At 43.7% G+C, this 10732-nt stretch overlaps 2 protein-coding genes across 2 annotated transcripts; one reads left to right on the top strand and one right to left on the bottom strand.

Annotated features, from left to right (window-relative positions):
- Nucleotides 1-1056: 1056 nt before the first annotated feature.
- Nucleotides 1057-3981, bottom strand: isg20l2 (interferon stimulated exonuclease gene 20-like 2). The gene is made up of 4 exons (XM_084472401.1): nucleotides 3845-3981; nucleotides 2498-3437; nucleotides 1739-1939; nucleotides 1057-1510 (listed from the first exon to the last, which is right to left on the bottom strand). Exons 2-4 carry the CDS (start codon nucleotides 3299-3301, stop codon nucleotides 1370-1372), a joined length of 1146 nt encoding a protein of 381 aa, XP_084328527.1. The 5' UTR covers nucleotides 3302-3437; nucleotides 3845-3981; the 3' UTR covers nucleotides 1057-1369.
- Nucleotides 3982-4116: 135 nt separating this feature from the next.
- Nucleotides 4117-8728, top strand: mettl25b (methyltransferase like 25B). Its single transcript, XM_084471285.1, has 8 exons — nucleotides 4117-4497; nucleotides 4617-4735; nucleotides 5098-5302; nucleotides 5429-5491; nucleotides 5626-5760; nucleotides 5891-6717; nucleotides 7396-7580; nucleotides 8586-8728. The coding sequence occupies exons 1-8, from the start codon at nucleotides 4396-4398 to the stop codon at nucleotides 8669-8671; spliced, it is 1722 nt and encodes a 573-aa protein (XP_084327411.1). The 5' UTR covers nucleotides 4117-4395; the 3' UTR covers nucleotides 8672-8728.
- The last annotated feature ends 2004 nt before the right edge of the window (nucleotides 8729-10732 follow it).

Here is a 10732-nt window from a genome sequence, read left to right as displayed (position 1 = left end):
TAATCACGGCACATGTGAATATAGAATATAGACTGAGCCTCGCCATTAAAAACTTGGCCGGTTTCAAGCAGAATTTCTTAGTGCCTGGTTCTAAGGGATAGTCTGAGCCGGATGGGAGGCGGTGCCGGGGTGAGCAACAGTCTGGCTCTGAGCTCTCAGCTGATAACTGAAGGTGTTGGGATGCTGTTAAAAGAAACCTTGCATGACGACACAGACTACTGCGGCTTTAGTGAGGCGAAGGGAACGCCCCCCTTTTAGAAGGGACATGGGTGGGTCGGTAGGACCTGTTTGATGTTAATTACCTTTTTGAGCTCCAGATCATAAAGGTATTTCTTGATAATCAGCATATGAAGCTGTTTGCTCATATGAACCTAATGCATGTGTGCATTAAAAAAGGTTTAACTTTTCCGTGTGCATTAAACCGGATTAGGCCTACCTGCCAACTGAACTGACACAGTTGGCGGGCTTCATTGGATTTTTTTTAATTAGCACTAGTCTCATTGAAGCCTGCAGTTTCACATATTTCGATTTAAATCGCTTTAATACAGGCGCCTCAATTTAAATATGTAGGCTACTGCATTCATACAGCTTAAAGTTAAATACATCTACATTTTATGTAGTTTTTTAGCTATGAAATGTGATGTCTTGAAACATATTTAATACAATATATGACAATATCGTTGGCAACGCCAACAAAAGGAGGTAGTGATGAAATAAGGTAGCATATTTACACTGTCGTCTGCTAGGAATAGTTTACTCTGAAGAATAATGTAGAACTATTGCAGAAGGGCAGGCTGCAACTGTAATTACTCTTCCAGTTCAACAATATCACACACACGCACAATACACATTTTTCCATCAGAACAAACATGGTACCTGTCCACAATGACTAATATTTTCTTGCTATAAAGTTCTTACCAATGCATCCTTTTGATCAACGATCTTAGTGTTTGAGAACTATGTTGGCAGGTGACATATCGATATTGTGGGCAGACTTCATCATTTATGCACTATACATAGAAATTGAAAAGAATACAAAAGCAAAAGGAGGGAACACAATTAATTTATTGGGATCCATTGAGAATGGTGGTACCGCACAGCTGAGTTGCGGCGGGTCATGTCCAACAAATAGAAAAAACGCAAATGTATCATGAGGTTATTTTTGTATTAAACCTCAATAAAGCAATCACTCAACAAAAAATGTCAACGTATGTAAAATCAAATAATATAAACCTTTGTCACACAGTTGGTGTGCCCCATAGCTGGAAATTCACAGTGCTGGTGGGAAGATCCAAATGAAACCCTGCTACGGAGGGTCTGGACTCGCATAGATCTGAAACCCCAACACACCGCCTGCCTTTTCTTGACTTTATTTATGGGTTAACCCCTTGAACACTCCCCAGAAGTTGTATCCAGTGGCTAAAACCTTCTCCCAGTCGCTGGCCACCGCCCTGTACAGCTTCATGGTGGCTCGGGCGTCCTCCAGGGAGGAGTGGCCGTCCCTCCCCTTCTAAAAACACAACACAAAACAATGTTAAAGGTCCACTGCGTCAAAGGTAGGTGGTCACTAGAGGTGATCTCCCCCGTCCCCCGCACTGTAGTGGCCGGTATTGTGTACGGAGCCAGTATGTTGTGTGTACTTTATTGCTTATAAAATAAACCTGTATCTGCCTGTATATTCAGGGCTGCATAATTTGGATAAAAATCTGATGCAATTCTCACACACGCACCCGCCTACCTGTATTTCGTCGTTCAGGATGGCCTTGCTCATGATCTTCAGGGAGACGGTCCGCTGCACCTCGAAGCCCCCTTTCAGGTTGAGCAGGGGGATCTTCTGGGTGTCTCTGGTGTGGGAGGGGGGGTGGACGTAGCCCAGGGACTGGAAGTCGTGGTGGACGGCGTGGCCCACCACCACTTTGCCATGGAGCAGCTTTGCCACCTGACCAGAACGGATACCGTACGTTAGGTCATTCACAAACCATAGAAAACCATCTTCTCATTGTTACACAAACTTGGAGTAGAATAGCATATTTTTTCCAAATAGGATAATTTCTGAATCATGAAGGATACACAAGCATGTAGCCACCGTTAAGTCATGTTACAACTTATTTACTGAAGTAAAAATGACAGTGTGCACATCTTGTGATATAAAAAAAGACATCTCAAAGGGGGGATATAATGCCACCAGTTATGAGTGTGATTACCAATTACAAGCCATTTAAAAAACAGCCTTTTCCTGTGTTTGAGTGACATCCAAGTGGGAGTATCCACCTAGGATAGATCAGTCTACAAGCCTACCCAGTGGATTCTAGAAAATGTTGCTTATCTATCCATCATCCATCTAGTTGGACACACCCATTTGTGATGTCACAAAAACACGGAAGGGTAGATTTTCAAAAGGCTTGTGATGGTTTATCACACTCACAACTGGTCGGATAGTATCACCCTTTTAATAATCAAAGAATAATAAAATAACACTTGTATTCCCCTCTGTCACCTGTTTCTTGGCTTCCTGGAAGGGCATGGCGTTCACCAGGTCTCTGGGCCTGATACCGCTCCAACGCGTCCTGTAGCACGTGACGGGTTGGTCAGGCTTGATGTACTCATCAAAGATCACGTCGCCCTCGTAGGACACCACGCTGCAGCGGGCCAGCATGCTGACCTGTCCCTGGGCGCCACCCCCCACCATTTCACAGTCAATGGCGGCGTATTTTGAGGGGTTTATCAACGCTGGTGCCAATGCAGGGATGTTCAAACCATCAAGTAAAGAGATGGCCCTGCGGTTTGAATCCGATACGCTTCCTGGTACTGGAGCCACCTGAGCACTGGTGGGCCCTGCTACTGCGTGGTTCAAGTGTTTGGCCTTCTTTCTTTTCCTTGACTGTTTGCTGGGTCCACCTGAGACTGGACGGCGTACACCAGATTCCACTTTTGCCTTTACCTTTGCAGGTTGGGGTCGAGTCGTATCGGTCCTAAAGATGACTTTTGGTCGTTGAGAGTGAGACCCTTCCGTGCTGCTCACAGTCGAACTGGATTGACCTGCTTTGGACTTGTTACGCCTTTGTTTGTATGGGGGTATGTATGGCTCCGTCTTTGATCTAAGCAAGCCCTTCCGCTCCAAGAACTTTCTTTTTTTCAGAAACCATTCATGATTCGGATTTTGTGATGCAGACTTCCCTTTGTCTCCAGAGTACACCACATTGATAAACATGTCACATTGGTCCTTTTGTGGTTGGCTTTGGCTCTTTCCGGGTGTTGACGCCGATTCACCCCCAATGAGAGTGTTCATAATACCAAACATGATGAGTAGTACATCGGATAGGCGTGTTGTTTTTGATGAAAGGTGTTAGTAGAATATGGTTCGACAGTAAATTACTGCCTCCGACGCCTCAAGCGTGAAAGCGTTTTTGCTTTCAGTTTCAAGAACTAGGGGAAAACTGCAAAACACAAGTAATACACGTAAGAAAGTATAAAAACGTGCAAAGACGAGAACTAAGCAGCTATATATTCAACTGTGTATAATCCGGTATTGTATTCGATACAGTACGGCAGTAATGTATACTGTCCTGACAATCTATTTTTGCATTGTTGGTCCTTATCAATGCAAACGACATATACTCTCACACTTTATAGAGGTTAGTACTTACAGGTTGGTAAGACAATTGACAACAATCCTTTCACATCGTGTTGGACTAAACAAATGCTCCACAATCCGTAAAAATATAAAACGAGATTATTGTTTTTGTGTGATGCTAGCTACAGTTAGCTTATTAGCTCTTTTAGATTTTGTATGACAACATATAGAAGATAAGAGAGAAAAATTTTAATAAAAGTGAAAACCTACGTTAATGCAAGAACGAGCTGAGGTAAAGAGGAACTGCGGAACTGTGTAAACCTCCAAAAACGTCAAAAACATTGGACATAACGTTGGACCTTTAAACCCAATTGGTCTGCCCCAACCACACAGTACCATGAGGCGCCACACGACTACGCTTAAGAATCAGCAGACATCGCGAGATTATGATAAACAACAACTTCCTCTTCCGGCTTCGATCTTGCATGTGTTTTGTTTTCTGCCTCCTATCTGCTTCCAGTTTGAATTGTTGATTTGTTTTAGACAAAAACGCTGTTATATATCTCTGTAATCCCAAAATGATTAAGTTATTCAATTTTAATTTAGGAAACAATTCTTCACCGAATACTTTATTGGCCAACACATGTGCTCCATAGTTGAATGCAGAATATATTATAACAGAAGTTAAAATAGTTTACGCTTTTAAACATTACTGAGTCCTTAAGTTTTAAGGTATTTATTCCCCGAAAAGCCTTGTCCAGACTTGGGGCTTTCATCTTCAACAGCATACAGGAGCAAAACTTTCTGATATAAATTCGCTGATGTTCACATTAAGTCTCCCATCGCAGGACCAGAGGGATCTGGCGAGGAACCTTACTACGTTTCTGTACCAATACAAGTACATATCCGACTCCTACATAATTGTAAGTCAGTATTTCACTCGCCAACCCTTATTGTGATTGTATATCCCATCTAGTGTTGGGTTTCACTGTCATAATAAATTGTTAACTGCATTTGGTCAAACTACTATAATGTTCCACAGGAATTCTTCACAGAAGATCTCTGGGAAAAACTGCCAGCACAATGGCGTGAGGTGTTGTGTGGTTTATCGTTTCCCCAGATTGCAGATCTCTTACTGGACACAAAATGTCAAGACAAAAGGTATTGGATTAGATTTTAAAGAGCGGCATTTTGGTTAGGGACCCCTCTTGTTATTTCCTAATAAAGGCTTGATATGGGGAGATTGACTTCCAAACTGACTTATAATTATCGAATGCGCCATTTCTGATTAATCATAGGTTTGGAAACTAGTTACAACTACTACTTACTACTATGTAGTGTGATGCAATGCATATATATTCACTGGGATATTGATACCTTCAGATTGGTTAAAATTATATGTGGGGCTGCGAATGCAAGTTGGGATCATTTCTCCCCAAGAAAAGAGTTGGACCTGCTGATTCACAGTTGGCTAAATATTTTTAATCAAAGTCCATTTTTAAGTAAAAGGGTTGTCATTACAGATACCCATCCGTGTGGCCTCTGTCTCTGCTGGCGTTTCGTGCCACTGCCCACGCTCTGTCCTTCCCCAGACGGGCTGGGAAGAGTGGAGCAGTAGACACGGTGGAAGAGTTCCTGAAGAACCACAGCCAGAGCTCCATGCTGAGCCACATCTTTAGGAAACACGTCAAGCCGAAGAAACAGCACGAGATCCGCAAGCTTGGCTCGGTACATGTGTTGTTGTATGGAAATCTATTGAGTTGCTGGTAATGGTCATATGGTGCTTTATGTTCATCTAAAATCTTGATCTATATTGTACTAAACCCTTATATCTTGCTCCTGTTATTTTGGTAGTTGGTAAAACAACTTTGCGACCAGACTAATTGCGAGACGGTGGTCGACGTTGGATCTGGACAGGTAATTAACTCTTTGTCAGTGGTCTCATGTATATTATTGAGGAAACAAAGATTCATATATTCTCGTTTCTCGCACCCGCGTAGTATTTGAAGTGAAATGTGGACCTCTTTAACTCCAAAGTATCCGTTCTGAAGGGGCACCTCACTCGTTTCCTGTCCTTCGGCCTGGGACTGTCAGTCACGGCCATCGAGGCGGATCAGAAGTTGGTGACCATGGCAACCAAGTTTGATGAGGAGCTCCTATTGACTTTGGAGAAGGAGAAGTCAAGGGTTAGTCAACTGTCAGTTGCATTTACAAAATACTGATAAGCTCTTAACGTCCATCGGAAATATATGTTCGTACCTCAATCAACCTCAGGGAACCTTTGTGGACGGGACTTGACTTGTCTCTTTCTTTTAGGATGGCTCCTCCCAGCTTTCTAACTCCAGCCCATCGCCTCACCACGTGGTCGGTTGGGTAAACCCAAAGGAATCATGGGAGGTCTTTCTCAAGCAGCTCAGAGAGGCAGAATGCACGGCCGCAGCTCCTTCGCCTCTTGGCTGCTCCAGTAGAAAGCGACGCAGGAACTCAGCTGAGCAGGACTCCACCCAGGCCCCCCTCGATACTGGACCAGGACCCAGCGCTCTCTCCATCCCTTTTTCCGTCTCGGCCACCGGTCCGCCCCCACCCTGTGCCACCAACAGCTTTGGTTGTGGCCCACACGGGCGGCCCTCAGAAGAGCCGGCGGGGCCGTCAGACGAGTCGTTAGTTTTGACCGGCTTACACGCCTGCGGGGACCTCAGTGCCACTCTCCTCCGCCATTTTGTGGAGTGCCCTCACGTGCGTGGCATCACCTCTGTGGCGTGCTGCTACATGAAGATCACCACCAGGGAGCACCCGAGCCCCCCAGGCCTGGTTGTGGCCCCCCCCGCTCCAGCCCCTCCAGACCCCCCAGACCAGCCCCGGCTAGTTGCCGATGACAACGATGGCCGCGGCTCGAGTGAGTTTGGCTACCCGATGAGCTTGTGGGTGCGGGGCCTGCCGGGGCACGGGCTGTCCTATAAGGCGCGGGAGGGGGCGTGTCACGCCATCGAGGACTACATGCAGAGACTCAGGGAGGAGAGTGCGTTGCTAAGGACACACTGTTACCGGGCGACCCTGGAGACGATCATCAGGGAGGCTAGGCCCGAGATGCGGCGGGTGGGCGTCCAGACCATCAAGAAGGCCCACTTGCTACCGTTTACAGAGTGAGTGTGAGCACCTTCTTCATACCTTTTTATGGGTACATTAAAAAAATGTCCAATCTTCTCATCGTTTCAAATGCTCACAGAATCCTAGGCAATAAATAACCTTAAAGGTGTGTCGGATTTAGTGGCATCTAGTGGAACAGACTTGCCAGTAATAATAATAATGTTTTAATTAGTGTTAATTTAATTAGTGAAAGTAAGAATCGTTGTGTTTTAGACACATTAGAATAAACCTTTATATCTACACAGGGAGACCAGAATGGACGGCTCTAGAGAGGACACTTTATTTGAATCATCGCTTTTGACCTATCGTTTTACAGAATCAATTACTAAGTACTTTTTATAAATCTGTCAAGGAACCTGATCACTTGACTACTCGATGCTGTTGTAGATTATGACATCTAATAAGTACCCAGTGGCACTTTACAGGCCAGTACAGGTGACCGTACTTCTCTTGCTGCAAAGGGGGGGAATTCAGTTGGTTGCTACACACCGCACCTTTAATGCATATATACAATAGTATACTCTTCTTTTTAAAATGCATCGATGACTGCCTTTCAAATCTACATAATATACATTGTATGCATGCTATATACTGTATACTATTTGTATACTCGGTGTCTATGGGCTATGGGCACCCACTGTCTGCTAAAGCTATGGTCCCTCAATCTCCTCCAGGTACGCACGCCTTGGCCTGGCCCGTGTGGGGCTCCCGCCCTCTCTGCCCCTGGAGCCGTGCAGGCTGGAGGCCATGCTGGAGCAGGAGGGCCGGGTGGTGGTGTACTTCAGCCTGGCCCTGCTGTTGGCCCCCGCTGTGGAGACCTTGGTGCTTCTGGACCGCATCATCTACCTCCAGGAGAACGGTGAGGGAGGGTCACATGGCCTGCTGGATCCGTGGTCTAGGAATCATACCGGTACTTTTGTAAAGGGAGGTCAGGCATCCATAGTGTGCTTTCGTCACAGCACATGTTTAAGTGGCTTTCGTCACAGCACAGACCAATGTATTTTTAAGCTAAACAATATGACAATGGACCCCTTTCTTTCTCTAATCTCTTGATGGTGTTTATAGTTTTAAGAGCAAGTAACTCAATGGCTAGAGTCCAGACATTGGGGATCCAACCCAGTACCGCCCTAACCACTGATAAGACTATCTTTGCCCCAATAGACATATATTTGGTTACATAACACATTGATTGCCTCGACCTGTTGCATATACAATACATTGAACGTCGTGGCCATTATTGAAAGGCTGGCCTGTAAACAAATACAAATCAACGGAGGAGCTGCAGTTTTTCTGGATTAAAAGCACCATAATGCTTAAGTTTCTCATAGGATCTAAATAAATAGTTTTTTATATTCATGACATATTTTATATTGATGTTTACTTATTTATTTAACTCCAAGTACTCTCTTGGATAAAAACAACTCATTAAAATCGGTTGATAAATGTAAACATAATGGTCCTATTATCCAGAAAAACCCAGCACCCCCGTTTACCTATATTTGTTTACAGGCCAGTCTACTCTCAAACATTCTGGCATCGTTGAACCATGACCCAGAGCCCAAGGTGGAGTCTATGTATACGTCTATGCTTCCCTCTACCCGGCTACCTAGCTTACCTGTATAAATAGTAGCTTAATAGAATAAATAGTGCTAATTTTGGTGATTCATACTACATACAGCGCCACCTATCGTACCGGGGCATGACACTCTTCGGCCAATGAATCGATTTACTCACCGCCATGTATACGCGGACAATTGCAGTTGTCCAATTGAGGAGCATAATTGAGCTATGGCTTTAATCGAATTAAGCTGTGCATGTAAACGTACTGACTGTCTCTATGTGTGTCCATGTTGCGTCTCTTTAGGTGTGAGGAGCAAACTAGTACCTCTGTTTGATCCAGAACTCTCCCCACGTAACTTTGTGCTGGTGGCCATGAAGACGGATGGTTAAACGGAAATAGTTGTGGTTTAAATTAGATCTATGTCCTTTAAAAAATAATAATAATTATATATATATATATATATATATATATATAAGGCCTGTTAATTAAAATAAATGAAAAAGACATGTTGCTTTTTTATTTCCTTGTATGTATACATTAAAAAATGTTCTCATACAATGTAATTTGTAGAATGTTCTTCACCAAAACAAAGAACATTTCGCTGCATTGTTTTGACACCAGATGGTGCTGTTTGATATAACTAGCTTAACAGAAGTAATTGCAAGTCGTAAGTAAAAGTCGTTGTCCTTTTGTCATCTTTTAAACGGCCCCTAGGTGTGAGTGCATAGCCACTACAAGCAGTTTCTAAATCTGCCCTTCCCTACATCCTAAGTGGGCATATATATATATATATATATATAGATTACTTTACCAGAGACCAGTGTGCGAAATACCCTTCAATATTCGGGGGGGTCCCCATCTCCTGATTGTTGCGCAATATCGATCTAAATTATTCTTATGCAGTAGGCCTATAGCAGTGGTTCTCAAACGCGAGCGTTCTCTAGTGGTACGAACGCGGAGTATGAACGATTTTTTTTTTTTAAGTTGAAGCAGAGCTGGGTTCACCGTGTGACACATGCTTTTGCCTGCTTACACACACGCCACACATCCAACAACAATAACAATCCTGATCGCTCCCCCCCCCCCCCCTCAAAAATCCCGATCGCATTGTTGACGGTTCATTTATTAGCCTACATAAATGAACTGGCTACAACAATGAAACAATAAATTATTTACAATGCTCCGAATGAGCACATGTGTGATGGCCGTGCAGTGTTTCCCACACATAGGCCAATGTGTGGCGCTGCCCCACAGATTGAACAACGAGCGCCACAAATTGATTCCGCTTTTCTTATTTATTTTTACTTGAACGCGTTTTTTAAATGTAACTCCGCCAGCCCGTAATCGCGCCCCCGTAATGCTGCCAGTCCGACATGTTCCCATTCCGACAGTCCTGTGCGCGTATGCAAATTAGCCATGTGCGCCAAACAGAAGAAGGGCCCTATCTTGCGCCCGGCGCAATTGACTTTCTACACCGACGCATGTGTCGTTGCTAGTTTGCACCCGGCGCAAAGCTGATTTTCCCCTTTACATCGTCTATCTCCTCATCTCCGAGTGCCACCTTTTTCGATGTGAATCCGAAGTGTGCCAGTGATAAACTTTGATTTTGCTTTCGCTTGTTAGCCATTGTTATTGACGGCCTACGTCATTGCTCTGGGCTCTCGCACATGGCTAATTTGCATACGCGCAGGCGCAGGACTGGTTCAGCTTAATGTTAAACAAATTATTATTATTAACATTTTTGAATTATAAATACTTGACATGGTGATCTCTTAAACACATCATTAGTGACAATAAAATTATTATATCATTTTTTTTAATTTTTTTTTTTACAAGATTGAGACCCCCCCCAGGTTTTGCTTTTGAGTCTTTCAGGGGGTCTCAAGGGGTTAATCGGGGGGGTCCGACCCCCCCAAACCCCCCCGTATTTCGCACTATGCCAGAGACACACACCTCTATTCAGACCAATACTGTCACATCCCTCGTTTGGATGCGTCAACATGCAAAGTGTATAAAGGCAATAGAATTAATTTGGCAAACTTCAATAAAGCAATTTCATAACTATAACCAAAGTAGTATGTAGAGTAATTGTGACATACTTTAAAAAGGTTGGCATATAATTAAAGTAATCTATTACATACAAGTACAACATGGAAAACATTTTCCATCATATTGTAATCAACTTACTAGAAGGAAAATGTGGTGTCTTATGGGTAGCATAATAAGTTATGTTGCACTATATGGGCAGTCCAAGGATAAAATACGGGTGCAATATGCTTTTAGAACGCATCCCTTAACAGACATTGCTGTATTGTTCCGTTAGTGAGACGAATGAAGGAAAGGTCATTGGATTTGGTACAAACTAAACAAAGCGCTTTAGAAGCTGTGGAGCAAGCCGCACAAATAGATGGGTTCTTTAATTTAATAATCTGAGGAGAAATTGATTACCC

This window comes from Micromesistius poutassou (genome assembly GCF_964030765.1).
Source record: "Micromesistius poutassou genome assembly, chromosome: 8".
In the NCBI taxonomy this organism is placed as follows: Eukaryota; Metazoa; Chordata; class Actinopteri; order Gadiformes; family Gadidae; genus Micromesistius; species Micromesistius poutassou.
The sequence above is the reverse complement of the archived record's forward strand: the minus strand, read 5'-3'. Positions and strand labels throughout refer to the sequence as shown.

Bases quoted from the DNA above. Each gene is read 5' to 3' on its own strand.
- isg20l2 (XM_084472401.1), bottom strand. From the start codon at position 3,301: ATGTTTGGTATTATGAACACTCTCATTGGGGGTGAATCGGCGTCAACA. The intron at 1,940-2,497 runs GTGACAGAGGGG...CGTTCTGGTCAG, and splicing joins TCCAGGAAGCCAAGAAACAG to GTGGCAAAGCTGCTCCATGG. The intron at 1,511-1,738 runs GTAGGCGGGTGC...TTGTGTTTTTAG, and splicing joins TCCTGAACGACGAAATACAG to AAGGGGAGGGACGGCCACTC.
- mettl25b (XM_084471285.1), top strand. From the start codon at position 4,396: ATGTTCACATTAAGTCTCCCATCGCAGGACCAGAGGGATCTGGCGAGG. The intron at 4,736-5,097 runs GTATTGGATTAG...TTGTCATTACAG, and splicing joins ACAAAATGTCAAGACAAAAG to ATACCCATCCGTGTGGCCTC. The intron at 5,761-5,890 runs GTTAGTCAACTG...TCTTTCTTTTAG, and splicing joins TGGAGAAGGAGAAGTCAAGG to GATGGCTCCTCCCAGCTTTC.